Here is a 15,579-nt window from a genome sequence, read left to right as displayed (position 1 = left end):
ACTTACCATCAGGTGAGATTGTAGTCAAGGGTTAACTAAAAAAAATAAAAAATAGTGAGGCAGGTCCTATAGGAGGTAATTTGTTGAGGCCGCCGTGGTCGAAAAATTCAGTCGGGAGCATTAAAATGAAGCAACAATGAATAGTACAAGTATCAAGAGCTCACCATCCCACATTAGAGCAGCGTAGTGGGTCTAAGCTACATATGCCTTTTAGGAAGGAGGCCTCGCCGTTACAATAGACTATTATACAAGCATCCTAGAAAACAAGAATACTTTTCTCTAACATTATTGTTAAACAAAACAAATTAATTTTGTATATCTAGGCTACTGTTACACATGCTCATTTCAAGCACGAAAGCATGCTGCTGTTGAGCAGTTGTTACTTATTAGCATGTCTATCGCAAATAAGCATGCTCATTATAATGAGCATGCTTATTTCGAGCTTGCTCAAGAATCAACAGTCGTGCAATTTATGAGCATGCTACTTGCTACGCGAGTGGAAGGGGGCGTGCTTTTAGCGCGTCTGAACAGGTTTGCTTTTTAAGTATGCTAGTCAATCAGCATTGCTATTCTGTATTCTCTTCACCTTCATCTCTCCCTGTCTAACACGATACTATAGACAGAGAGCGATAGATACAAATTAGCATGTGTAATTGGAATGTTTGCTTTGAGCATGCTTATTCAGGAGCATACTTCAAAATAGCATTCTTATTAACATACTTAATAGCAAGTTTTTAGCATGCTATTTTAGAGCATGTGTAACAGTACCTTTAGAGAAGTGTTTGAGACGCCCCATTATATTATGTTAGTAAATGAATATAAACAGCCTTCTGATTAAACTAGGCATTCCTGAGTTGATTTTAGTCTCCAATTAAAAGCAAATATACGTACCTATACAGTGGCGTGCACTTCATAGACGCATAAACGCAATGCATAGTGCATACCCTGAGGATTCAATGAATCCATTACGTACCTGCATTAGAGGAGAAATTTTCCATTTTTAACCGACTTCCAAAAAGGAGGAGATTCTACGTTCGCTGTATGTATGTTTTTTTTTGTACAATTTGTACGTATAGCCTAGTTAAAAACCTTCTGCACGCCACTGAGAGAGACGAATATCTTAGCATTCCATGGATTCACCGTGCATGTACCGGGTCCGGGCGTGGTAGAGAGAAAAACTCCGAGCAGAGTCCTGGACTTGTGACTGCAGGATGTAGGGTTAAGGAATTCCTTGACAATCGATCAGCACCCTGCCCTCCTCCGCTCGTGTTGTTATCCCTGCATAGCTAAATTAAGGCAGGGAGAAGAAACAAGCTGAGGAGGGGAGTGTATAACATTTAGCACATTTCACGTAATAATTACTATAGGTATATATATAACCTACAATAGGATCTCTTGGCGCAGTTTACAATGCCTTGACTAACAACAATGAGCTTCTGGGTTTGATATCCTATAAATACTATAAATGTCACAGTTTGTGTGAATGGATGGATGGTTGTATTCTCTTTCACGTCAACACTACAGAATTGATGTGGGTGAAAATTAGTATAGACATAGTCTTTAATGGGATTAAACCTACTTTTTATCCTAGAAAACTCCACCCTTTAAAAGTCCGTACCGAGTACCGTAAAAATTTAAAAGCTCAATAGCTCAATGGTAAAAAGGCCGAACTCATCACCGAAGGTTGATGGTTCGATCCATCGCTGGTCTTTTATCACACAGTCTTTTCGTATATACTCGTAGGTCATTTTTAAAATATAGGGAAAAAAATCTGTATTAAAAAAAAAAAAATTAAAAGTCGTTCATTTATTTTAGAAAGTATTACATACAAGTTGCTAAGGCACCAGGTGGAAACTTGTATTACTGCGTGCCCCGATATAGCAAATATTATTAAACTAAGCTAATATTATTAAGATGACGCCGCGCGGTTTCATCCGCGTGGTTCCCGTTCCCGTAGGAATACAGCAATAATATATACCTTATATCCTTTCTCGATAAATGGGCTATCTAACACTGAAAGAATTTTTCAAATCGGACCAGTACTTCCTGAGATTAGCGCGTTCAATCAAACAAACAATCTAACTCTTCGGTTTTATAATATTAGTATAGATTAAATATATTGGTTCAGCATTTTTGACCGACCAAATTAATATAAAACGAGATTTTTTATATAGTATATAATATATTGACAAAGTTCTGTCTCTCACCGCCTTTCGATACATAATGTATTTCATGATCAGCGTAACATTTGTGCCGTCACGTCCTCTTAGTAAATATTTATCGGTATAAAGTTCATTGATTGGATCATCTTGTCGCTTGTTTTACAAAATTTTGATATTTATGAGCGTTCGTTGCCTTTTGATCTTCTTCAAAATCGATGGCATATATCAACAGTCCGGAACGGTAAAGTTGCAGTTACTAATGTGTCATTGGAATCGATTAGATTTGGTAGATTAGATGATTTATAGAATAAATGGTTGTATTTTTTTCGCTTTCAGCGGTGGGAAAAATCTTCAGACTTTAAAGAAAATTTTGATTACAGTGGCTTACTGTATACATCAAACATACAAAGGAAACATAAGCGAATATTCAGGAGATTATTTCATTCAAACTAAGTAAAGAATTACCAGCGCTTGTGGCTCGATAACAGAAATAAATATAAGGTGCTGGTTAATAATTTATATAAATACCTAACTCAACAGGCATTCTACAGTGTAAATGAGTATTTAAGTTGATATTATTGTTATTTTCATACATATTAATTCACTGACATCCACTGCTGGACATAGGTTTCTTGGACTTCAAAACACAATGGTTTCGAGCCTCCAGAATCCAGGGGCTCCCTGCAACCCGATTGATGTCCTCCGTCCACCTAGTCAGGAGTCCGCTAGTTAATTAAAAGCTTGTATAGCATCGTGTTGAAAGAATATAAAGCTCAAAATATGTATATTTTATATATCAAAGGTTTAATATTATATGTTAGCTAGGTTTAATTATTTTCCTCCTTTGATACTCTATTAACAAAGTACGCCTCAGGCTATTTGTGAATAGCAGTCTACAGTTCAGATGAAATGCTGTTCCAGAAAACTTTAATATAAAATATCAAACTTTCAACAAACAAATGCAAAATGAGAATTGACATCAAAGTATTATTTGTTTGTTTTTAAAAAGCTTTGCTTAACGTGCTCTGTTAGTATGTGACTGAGCAGAGTTTTTCTTTCTAGTGAATTTTTCTTTCTTCTATGAAAATTTCAGGTGAAATTCTCAGCCCTGAATATGGGTGTGTTTAATTTTTTAAGTATTTCTTTGTGCAATATTTTGCCCAACATTGTGCAAACTCAAAACAAACATAATTATGAAATCAGTCGTTTCCAGCTTTGATATTAATCATTGTCAAAATAAATGTGAAATAAATATTGCAGTTTATTTTACAACAAAAATAATAAAAAAGTTCGTTTAAATTCTAACTGATTCGAAACAAAAAGTGTACCTATCTTTAAAGATTTATTTTAATGGTTCGTTTACATTTAGCCCAAAAATTCAGAATTAAGAAAAACTGTAAAGCTGTTGACAATATTAGACGCTGTGAGGATATGAGTATACAAAAATTGAGGATCGCATTCTGTTTACAGTTTAGGACTCAAAAAAGTATGCAGAATTATTGTGCCTAGCAAAAACTTTCATTAGTACTTTGTCCGACTCGCCATCAATATCAAATACACAAAATTTAACCAGTATGAAAGTCATAAATAAATATTTCGTTCTATAATAATTGTTTAGGTTTATCGATTTTGAGATGACTGACTATGTACGACCCAGCGTCAGTTCTTGAAAATAGCAGTGCATTGCTCTACTGGGACCGAACGATTATCACTGACAGGTATATTGTAGCCAATAGACCTGATATAGTGCTAGTCGATCGGTCAGTGCGTCGTGCAATAATTGTTGATATTACTGTTCCACATGACAATAATCTGGTTAAAGCCGAAAAGGAAAAAGTATCAAAATACTCGGACCTTGCTCACGAGATTACCGCCATGTGAAATGTTGAGCCAACTATTATTGTTGTTCCGATATTTGTTTCAGTCAATGGTCGAAAAGCTTCAACCAATACCTTAAGAAGCCTTCGCTTAACTGTTGGATCAAGAGTCGGATACAAAAGGTATCACTTCTTGAGACGGCGCGTATTGTGATGAGGTTCCTCACTCTGGAGCCCTGACGACCGGTTGCTTGGGCACTCAAATGTCCCGCAGCGGGAGGGTTGATTTTTTTATATTTATATTGTCATTGTTAAAATTTTTAAAATAAAGAACTAATAAATAAATGACTGTTTAGGTTTCTATTGTGACTAACGCCTAAGCGTTCGAGTAAATGAGCCAGGCTATCTAATACAGCCGGACGGCCTGCTACACGACCTGTGTAATTTACTGGGTCACCTTCAACATTGTACAAAGTGAAACTTTCCTTCGCTTGTTGCTGCGCAGACAAAATACTCTCCAACGAACTATAAGGCTACGTGCACACGGCTAAGTCCTGAACATTTTTTGCGGTGTTCGTTCAAACTTTTAAACAGTGTACGTTTTTTGTAGTATTAATCAAGTGTGAACAATGGCGTGCACAAAGTTTTTGAGTAGAGTAGGCACTATTGTGACGCAATGTAAAAATTTTTGTAACCTATTTAATTCTCTGCATCAAAATAATGAAGACATCAACCTTTTTAATTCTAAAACGATCTGCTTTCGTCGTAACGTTATAAACTCCCTGCGCAGGGAAGTTAATGATTAAGTGTCTTTACTTTATTTTTACTTTTTGGTACTTTACTTTATTTTTTTTAATATTAATTTGCTCTTTCTTCTTTGTTCATTTTTGCTTTCTTTATTTGTTTTATTTTTTGTGTTAATTGTAGTTTATATTGTTTTATAGTGTGTTTTTTTTTTCTACTTATATCCTAAGTATTTCTGTGTCCACTGTACAAATCAGTTATTGATATTTATGTTTTAAATCTGTATTTCCTGTATATCTATTTTATATCATATTATGTAAATTCTTTTGTGTGCATAAATGTTGTTGTGTTTAAATAAAAAAAAAATAATAAAAAAAAAAAAATGGGTAGCAGCGATAGATACCATTATTTTGTGGCAGAGGAAACAACTCGAGCAGCTCCCAGGACTTGTGACATTGGGGATGGGTTTAAGGGATTCCTTAAGAATGCATAAACACTCACCTTCCCTGCCCGACATGTTCCCACACTAAATAATTTATGATAAACATAATTACAACACAAAACGTTATTGCACGAAATCACTAACGCGACTGGCAGCGTGACGACGTCTACGCTGCCCTCACTAACAACTGAGCTCAAGTCATCAAATACCCTCTTATTTATACCAACACTGATACCTCCCTAATGAGCCGTGATAGCCCAGTGGATATGACCTCTGCCTCCGATTCCGGAGGGTGTCGGTTCCAATCACGGAGCATGCATCTCCAACTTTTCAGTTGTGTGCATCTTAAGAAATAATAAATCACGTTTCTCGAAACTATGAAAGTTAAACATCGTGAGGAAACCTGTCTACCAGAGAATTTTGTTAATTCTCTGCGTGTATGAAGTCTGCCAATCCGCCTTGGGCCAGCATGGTGGACTATTGGCCTAACCCCTCTCATTCTGTGAGGAGACTCGAACTCAGCAGTGAGTCGAATATGGGTTAATGTCGCTGATGACGAATCACGTGTGAACAGTAGCGTGCACAGGGTTTTTGAGTAGAGTAGTATACGTACAAATTGTACAAAGTGGAACATTCCTTCTACGATTTTCGTACAATATCATTCGTTGGCAATAAGGCCTCAAGGTAGGCAGAGCATGTTTGTATCTATGAAGTAGACGCCGCTGCGTGTGAGCGCTTCTATGTATCAACCACAGAATACATATGTGGAAGGTACAACGTGCTCGTATATACCACTATTTATTCATTAGGATCACAGATATAAGAGGTAACTATATTTTATAAAGTGCCAATTATTTGTATAGAACCCAGCGTACTCAGGAGCGTGGCCTAAATGGCTGTTTAATACTTAGTGAAAAATGAAATATGTCACCCTTACTTTAGAGTTGAATATTATTTATTCCTTTTGTCACAGAACAAAACAAGACTGCTAGTACATGCGCGGACACGCTTGCGATGTTCCGCACACCCGGATGTACGCGGGCCACGCCCCTTGCTACTTTTGCTAAAATCGTCAGCTTTTAGCGTTGTCTGTTCTGTGATTAGGACGTAGGTATTACTGTAATAAAAGAGCTGAATAATGGCGTGTGTATTCAGCCTTATTTTTAGTTACACGTAGAATCTTACAAGGGCAAAAAGATAGTGTAATGTTAGTGTAGGTACCTATATGGCATACTTTTATGTTTCACAAATTGATGTAGAATAGTTCTACTAAAGACATTGTATCGAACTAACTAAGATATGTTTTGTGATTAAAACATATCTATTTAGTTTTATATAATAGACAAAACTTCTGGTTTGTAGCTATTACAAAAATATTAAATATTAATTACCTACTAATTAATTTAGTTGATTAAGTAAACTAAAGGACCGACCTCAAATCAGAAAGGTCTGAGATTCGATCTCTGCTCAAGTCTCTTTCAATTTCCACTCTATAAGGCAAAAGATATTGGTAAGTAATGTTATAAAGAAACTTTTTTTTTATTTTAATTTTGATGTTAAGGTAAGAAATGTATCATTCGTCATCATCATTATCAACCCATAATCCGCTCACTGCTGAGCACGAGTATCCTCTCAGAATGAGAGGATTTAGGCCAATTAGTCCACCATGCTAACCCAATGCGGATTAGCAGACTTGACACTCGTAGAGAATTAAGTAAATTCTCATATATGCAGGTTGTTGAGACACGTGATATTTAATTTCTTAAAATGCACATAACTGAAAAGTTGGAGGTGCTTATCCCGGACCGGATTCAAACCTATGCCCTCCGGAATCGGAGGCAAAGGTCATATCCACTGGGCTATCACGGCTAATAAAAAAGGTATACACAAAGGTAACTAAAAGTCAAAACGTAGAATAATATTCAATAGTTCTTAAGAACCGTTTTTAATTAAATAATATCAAGTCCTTAGTGTAACAAAGTTTTCGAAGCTTCTTGATTAAAGTATTCCCAGAAGGCGTGAAATGAAAAACGAAACAAAACAAAATTATCGAGCCACGACTAAAATCTTCTGAGAAGACTTCAGCAAGTTGTATTCGATTTCACAAGAACAAAGTCGAACGAAGTTTTTAAAAGAAACAATTAACATCCTTTCATTGGAATTGAATTTTTCGGAGTCAATTTTCAAAGCGAATTAATTCTTTTGTATTAAAGGTACTTTGAGAAATGGAGAAGTGTCAGATAAATACGAGTTTTGTAACCACCAGCTCCACAGGGATTTTTTATAGCAATACACAAGTTCACAAGGTATTAAACTAGGGTAGGCACTACATGTATTATTTGTACTACAACTTGTGGTAATCGAACCTATATCTATGGCCTTGGATACAAAAGGCTGTCTTGCATGTTATCGCCGTTTAGTGTTGGAAATAATAGTCTGTGAGGGATATGACGTCGCACGATCTCGTGTTGGCTTCAGTGTGCTCGTGGCGTTCGAACCGTCCACATCTATTGTTGTGTAATTCTTTATGGGTTACTTGGAATAGGCGGGGAGAGTGACTTGAGTGGAAAAGGGGAGTGTTTGATATCAGTAAAAGGCGCCTTTAACCCTACACACATCGTTCACAAGTACGTGACTCCACTCAAGGTCATTCTCTGCCATTCTAGGGACTTATTTTGGTTACAGTTTGATTTGTTAATTAAGTTATCCTGACAAGTGTTGTGAATCATAACCTTTGTTCGACATTAGTTTCCTTATATTTGTAATCACTTTTGAGTCCACTAAAATGCACTCAGCAGTCATTATAACACGTCCCATAGCATCAACAGTAATCTCTGTGAATTCTAATATCATAAAGAGGTTAACTTTGTGAGTTTGTGACGTAATCTCTAGATCAGCCGTGATAGCCCAGTGCAGCCGTGATAGCTCAGTGGATATGACCTCTGCCTCCGATTCCGGAGGGTGTGGGTTCGAATCCGGTGCGGGGCATGCACCTCCAACTTTTAAAGTTGTGTGCATTTTAAGTAATTAAATATCACGTGTCTCAAACGGTGAAGGAAAAACATCGTGAGGAAACCTGCATACCAGAGAATTTTCTTAATTCTATGCGTGTGTGAAGTCTGCCAATCCACATTTTGGACTGGTACTGGAATGGTGGACTATTTGACCTAACCCTTGTCATTCTGAGAGGAGACTCAAATATGGGTTGATAATGATGATGACTGAACCGATTTTAAAAAGTCTTTTACTAATAGAATACCACATTATTTGTAAGTGTTATAGGCTATATTATATCCCTATAATCCAACGGGAACGGGGACTAGACGGAGTTTAGCCTGATCGTTGACTGCTGATAACAAAATATCTTCCTGCTCATATCATTACGCAGATTGACCTCCTAATCTCCGGTACAAAACGTTAGGTAAACGTGAAATAACATTTTATGAAGCCTACGTAATGTACATTTCTTAGAGCCTTATTCTAAACGCTAAACGTTGATGATAGAACAAGAGTCTGCGAGAGCCAGACATACCTCATTTTATCAAGGCTGTATGTTTGTCACTCCATTCTCCTAATATAGATAAGTACGGTAGCTAATTATGGAGTTTGGACCGTGGTGGCTTTGGAAGTTAGCTGTTTTTATGGTTTTAGATCTTCCATTGTACAAATCTAAAACCTATTTTTTTATATTTTCCTCTTAATATCATGAGGAACTGAATCACCAGTCGCCAAATCGTGAGCTTTATGGCAATCCTTCGCTGGAGATTCTTAAAGAAGAATGCATTCCCCAGCCCTGACCAACCTTACCACCCGGCAATTTACTTATAATATCATTAATAATGAAGTCGTTACTTTATCAAAAAAGTTTGCTGCAACGTTTACAACGGCAAGCAAAGATCGTTGACCGTACAGCCTGAGTTTTGTGATATTTTTTGAAGACTTATGATATGTTCGTTTTTTTGTATTCGTTTGTTATGCTTGTTGGTAACAGAAAATTTTTTGCCGGTGTACTAAAGCCGAGAAGTAACATTTGAAGCTAGAGCTTGAAATGTTTTTGAACAAGTTAATGAAAAAAATGTTTAAACATACTTTTATTAAGCCAATTATTTAACCAGATCCTTATTTATACATCATAAAATCTAGATATACTTTTATACGGGGGTATACCTGGGTTCCCGGGGCCGACATTGTATTTTCTCTTTGAAATGTAATTTTTGATTTTTTTATTGGGACCTTCAAATTTGACATGATAACAGTATTCTACAATAAATTGACTCAAACCTGTGCAAACTCAAAACTGGCTTGGGACATGGTTTTTCATATTATGCCGAAAACAATATAAAAAATAAATATGCTTAATACGGTATATATAAGACATAGGATAATAGGACGGTTGAGGGTCTGGACCCTTGAAACTTGTTGTCTCCTAAAATTCTATGCTATGCTCTCCTACCATAGGTACGTATATATTGTAGCAGCATGGGGTTACAAGGTGCTGGAAAGCCGCACTAGAAAGCGCAGTGTTGGTCGACCCCCACCAGGTAGACTGACGACATCAAGCGAATCGAAGGGATTCGCTGAATGCAGGCGGCTCAGGATCGTGATGTTTGAAAGTCCCTACAAAAGGCCTATGTCCTGCAATGGAAGTCCATTAGTTGATATGATGATAATAATGATAATAGTGGTTACAATATTTCCCACCATATAATGTGGTGTGTCTGGCAGTTGCAGGCGCTTGGTCCATGAACAATTTGCACGTATGTTGGCTGTGTTCCCGAGTGTTATATTCGTCATAAAAGCTTTTTGTTGTACCGCCGTTCGCTTTGCCACTAAGTGGTCTAATGTTTTCCTTTCATAAATAAGGTCTCCTACACGGTATCATACTTTATTTTAGTTAATACTTTTTTTTTATTAATCGGTTAGCTGTTTGCTTGATCACTTGGCCTTCTAAAGTTAAAGTTTTGACGGCCGCCGTGGCGCAGTGGTATGCGCGGTGGATTTACAAGACGGAGGTTTTGGGTTCGATCCCCGGCTGGGCAGATTGAGATTTTCTTAATTGTCCAGGTCTGGCTGGTGGGAGGCTTCGGCCGTGGCTAGTTACCACCCTACCGGCAAAGACGTACCGCCAAGCGATTTAGCGTTCCGGTACGATGCTGTGTAGAAACCGATAGGGGTGTGGATTTTCATCCTCCTCCTAACAAGTTAGTCCGCTTCCATCTTAGACTGCATCATCACTTACCATCAGGTGAGATTGTAATCAAGGGCTAACTTGTAAAGAATAAAAAAAAAAAGTTAATTCAATCACGATTACTACTGTAGCTACAATACAGTACAGTACAATACAGGCATAGTGTAGAACAAATAACACGTTTAAAATATAAACCTAGACGTCCACGTATCCGCAACATATGTATCGGATGCGACCCGTACGATGCGGATCAGTGGACGCTATCAATAGTCAAAAATTCAAGGTGACGGCATTTTCATCAATATTGAAGACCCTCAGAGTCACTACATGAAGAATAGGCAAACGCAAGCAAAAAAATCTTTTACTGATTCCCTTACCTTTTTCCCAGCGTCTTTGTGTTCTTGCACATACTCCTGTTTGAGAGGCTCTGTTTGCAGGTCGGGCAGGGAGTGACTGATGCGGATCGCTGCCTGGCGAGACAGGGAGTCGCAGTTGCTGTCTTCGGAGTCACGACGAGTCCTGGCAACAATGTCTTACATTAAAATATAATACTTATTATTTATCAGCACGTCACATACAGAAGATAACATGAGATAAAGCAATGCTGGGAGCGCGCTGGTCACCAATGCGATGGACTGACCAAGTGAAAACTGCTCTCCATGGTTCGCTTCACGAATGTACTAGGAGATCTATACTCAAATCACTCTAGACAAGCGCGTTCCATCTGAGGCTTCATCTACACTTACCATCAGGTAAGATCGTGGTCAAGCGCGAACTTATTCCTTATATAAAAATAATAAATGAACACTACGGGATGAATGGCGATGGATAGTGAGGCTTGCTACCATACCTATATGACGAGTACGACCACTCTGTCAAGACCGTAGCGAAAAAGAAGAAGAAGAAATGGCCATGAGAGAGACTGGCTTAAGATGCTAGCAGATAGGAGTCGGAAAAGAAAAGAGGTTCATTTCTTGCAGTGGTTCCCGAAAGACGTTGTTGATAGACGAATATACAGAAGAACTTACACGAATTTCATTAAATAATGAACGATAACTTAATACTTCCTCATCATTATCACCATTAACAGCCGATGGACGTCCACTGCTGGACACAGCTCTTGCAAGGAATTCCAAACAAAACGATCTCGAGCCGTCAGCATCTAGCGGCTCCCTGGCAACCCTAATGATGTCCTCAGTCCACCTAGTGGGGGGTCGAACCCTGAGCATTCCGGTGTGGGGTCGCCATTCCAGCATCTTAGGGGGTAGCAGTACATGCATACCAGTTACTTGTAGCAACATATCAACATTGGATAACTTCAAATAACTAACGTTTGTTACTCGTTGATGTAGTTATAGTTGTGCGTCTTTGATTTCGTGTCATTAATCAGGCTATGAATATAGACATTTTTTTCTTTTTAATAAATTCTTAGTAGCAGTTTGGGATTTAAAGTTATAGTCTGGCATATTCGGTGATGACACTCCTATGATATGCGGGCGACGGGGAGAAAGACTGCGCGGGTGTGAAATCGTGCGTGCGGGGAACTGAGGTGCATCAGTCATGTGTTTTTCATTCAACGAAGTTGCCAAGCTATAGTAGTTGAATAATAAAATCGTCAAATGAAAAAATTAATAATTTATCCCCAATGTTGAGTAAATCCGACATGATTTCCGCTGTTTCGAGACTTTGTGAATAAATATACACACGAGTCTGTAGTGAAGCAGATAACCGGCTTGCCAGCTTTGCATGTTAAGCTAAACTTAAGCGGTTTTCGCTTTGGAAATATTTCGCTTACAACGTCACAAGAATAGCCTTAATTTTTATATGTTTTTGACGGCCTCAGTGGCGCAGTGGTATGCGCGGTGGATTTACAAGACGGAGGTCCTGGGTTCGATCCCCGGCTGGGCAGATTTTGATTTTCTTAATTTGTCCAGGTCTGGCTGGTGGGAGGCCTCGCCGTGGCTAGTTACCACCCTACCGGCAAAAACGTACCGCCAAGCGATTTAGCGATCCGGTACGATGCCGTGTAGAAACCGAAAGGGGTGTGGATTTTCATCCTCCTCCTAAACAAGTTAGCCCACTTCCATCTTAGACTGCATCATCACTTACCATCAGGTGAGATTATAGTCAAGGGCTAACTTGTAAAGAATAAAAAAAAGGTATCACCCGCGTGGTTCCCGTTTCCGTAAGAATACGGAGATAGTACGGCCTATAGCCGTCCCCGATATATGGGTTACCTAAAAATGAAAGAATTACTATCGTCTACCAAACCTATTAGTTGTTTGCGACGCTCATCTAAATACTAGTTTAGCATCAAAAGCTTCCTTACCATCAAAGGTTTCAATTACAAAGGAAGAGCCCTTATTATAGCCCATGAAAAAGTACTTCTTACTATTAGACTCGCATCAATTAATATTCATAGCCAACCAAGTATATCCGAATAAATTATAAGACGGAGGCTTAAATGGAAATAGGCTGCCGTGCGAAATGTTACTTAATTTTCTACATAGTTTACCAATAAAGCCTCCATTGTTCCCTAGGGAATATAATCCAGCTTAAACCCTCGGAGGCTTTTATCGAAACTGTCTTTATACATCTCAGCGCGTCCTTTGGGCTTATTATACGAAGGTTATTGGCTTGAATAGTTGTTTAAAGGTTATCGGCCAATATTTAATGATTTACTGGAAGAGTGAGGCTTGATCTCCTATTTCTTTCTCTTTCTCATATGTTGTTTCTTCCGTCCCGATCTTCATTGTATAAAAAAGGGTGTTATATAACTTATACCCACCACGTCACTCCAAAATGAGCGTTTCAATATGCTAATGTTTGAGTTTTGTAACGATCATTATTAGACGTTAATCACTATTAACGTGCTCGCCGGGTACAGAGATGTAATAACTGAATAAAGAAAGCTTTTATAGCCCGGACTCAAACTTAGGACTTCATAATACAAAGCCTCGCCACTAAACTAACAATATAGCCCTCTCACAAAAGAGCAATATTCGATGTTAAATCCATGTCTTTTATGTGCGTTGGTGGGTTTTACAGTAAAAATTTGTGATTCTAAAACGATCACAAAATCGACGACTTGACGTGCTCTCCGAGGCACTGGATCACTTTTAAAAGGAAGTAATTTTATCTTGCACTTACTCATAAAACACAAACATGAACAGTATTTAAATATATGCACATGCCAGGTTATACTCGTAACGATTTACATTGCCTCCGCAGGAAATTGAACCCGAAACCTTCTCAGATAATTCATTCAGTTCCTCACAGACCTTGTCCCTTGTAATAAGATTAGTTGAAATTGATTTTATGAGCTTTAGTGGCTTAAGTCCCTAATTAATAGTCAAAGCGAATCTCATCTGCTCGCAGAGCACTGTCATCTTGTCGGCAAGGCTTAGGGAACTGACGGGTCACCATAAAGGCGCTTTCACATCTACTGTTACATTACACCTAGGTCCAGTCATAATATAAAAAACAAATGCTTAATTCTTGCACTTAAAATAAAGCATTTTTCAAGCTGATGCTACGGCCATCACTGCCAGCATCAATCAGCTGCGTAGTCAATTAGGCTACCTCACACAATTGAAACCAGACTGCTGAAGAAACATTGTTAATCTGCCCATGATCCAACACTACGTGGCAGTACGCTGGTAGTACGGGCGCCATCGCTGTGTTATTGACGCTGCTGGGTAGTCCACTAAGGTACCTCAGAACTTGAAGCTAGACTGAAGTAATATTGCCAATCACCCACGATCTAACACTACGTGGCCGTGCTCAGGTAGCCCACGGCTACCATTGCTGCTGCGTAGTCTGATGGGCTACCTCACACACTTGAAACCAGACTATTGAAGAAAGATTGCTAACCTTCCCACGATCTAAAGATACTTGGCAGTGCCCTGGTAGCTGACGGCCACTATCGCTGCCAGCATCAACGTTGCTGCGTAGTCTACTGGGCTACCCCACTCTCTTAAAGCCAGACTAGTGAAGGAACATTGCTAACCTTTCCACAATCCAACGCCACGTGGCAATGCATTGGTAGCCCGGTCGCCATCGCTGCCAGGATCAACTCTGCTGCGTAGTTCATTAAGCTACCTCACACACTTGAAGCCAGACTACTGAAGGAACATTGCTAACCTGCCCATGATCCAACACCACGTGGCAGCGCACTGGTAGCCGACGGCGGCGAGCAGCACAGCCGCCATCGCTGCCAGCATCAACGCGGCTGCGTAGTCCACTGAGCTACCTCACACACTTGAAGCCAGACTACTGAAGGAACATTGCTAACCTGCCCATGATCCAACGCCACGTGGCAGCGCACTGGTAGCCGACGGCGGCGAGCAGCACAGCCGCCATCGCTGCCAGCATCAACGCAGCTGCGTAGTCCACTGAGCTACGTCACACACTTGAAGCCAGACTACTGAAGGAACATTGCTAACCTGCCCATGATCCAACGCCACGTGGCAGCGCACTGGTAGCCGACGGCGGCGAGCAGCACAGCCGCCATCGCTGCCAGCATCAACTCTGCTGCGTAGTCCACTGAGCTACCTCACACACTTGAAGACAGACTACTGAAGGAACATTGCTAACCTGCCCATGATCCAACGCCACGTGGCAGCGCACTGGTAGCCGACGGCGGCGAGCAGCACAGCCGCCATCGCTGCCAGCATCAACGCGGCTGCGTAGTCTACTGAGCTACCTCTCACACTTGTCGCTGCTTCTAGCCCTTCTGGAGGCCACACTGCTAAAGAAACAAAATGGTTTAATTAGTCATTTTAAAAATATTACCCCCCAACCTTTATAACTTACAGCCCCCTCTCAACTCATGGGTGTTACTAAGAAATTCTTTAAATCAAATACTCGTATATGCATACATATTGCTTAGCCAAGAGATTGTTCCATTTTAACTGTCAACAATATTTTGATTTATTTAATTATTAGAAAATTCATAGAACTTGTTTCAATACTAGAACCATATCGAAAACGTTTTATTGTGTTCTGTGATTTGGTGTTATCACACTATTACATCACACTAATATTATAAAGGCGAAAGTTTGTGTGTAAGTGTGAAAGTGGTGTAAGTGTGTGTCTAAGTATGTTTGTTCTTCTTTTAAGCTGCGGCTACTGAAGCGATTTGGTTGAAATTTGGAATGGAAATGGATTTTACTCTAAATTAACACATAGGCTACTTTTCATCCCAGAAAAATCCATGGTTCCCGC

At 39.2% G+C, this 15,579-nt stretch overlaps 1 protein-coding gene across 4 annotated transcripts in view; it reads right to left on the bottom strand.

Annotated features, from left to right (window-relative positions):
• Positions 1-15,579, bottom strand: part of LOC112049775 (synaptotagmin-10) — a 97,142-nt gene that overhangs the window by 28,531 nt on the left and 53,032 nt on the right. Inside the window, exons 2-3 of one of the 4 annotated variants that reach the window (XM_052888769.1) lie at positions 14,932-15,103; positions 10,731-10,872 (exon numbers count right to left, since the gene is read on the bottom strand). In XM_052888769.1, coding sequence (XP_052744729.1) covers positions 10,731-10,872; positions 14,932-15,103 — 314 coding nt within the window. The other 3 variants (XM_052888768.1, XM_052888766.1, XM_052888767.1) reach the window with 3 other exon arrangements.

The sequence above is a fragment of the Bicyclus anynana genome, chromosome 23 (assembly GCF_947172395.1).
Source record: "Bicyclus anynana chromosome 23, ilBicAnyn1.1, whole genome shotgun sequence".
NCBI classification, from domain to species: Eukaryota; Metazoa; Arthropoda; class Insecta; order Lepidoptera; family Nymphalidae; genus Bicyclus; species Bicyclus anynana.
Note: the sequence above shows the minus strand (reverse complement) of the source record. Positions and strands in the feature narration are given on the sequence as shown.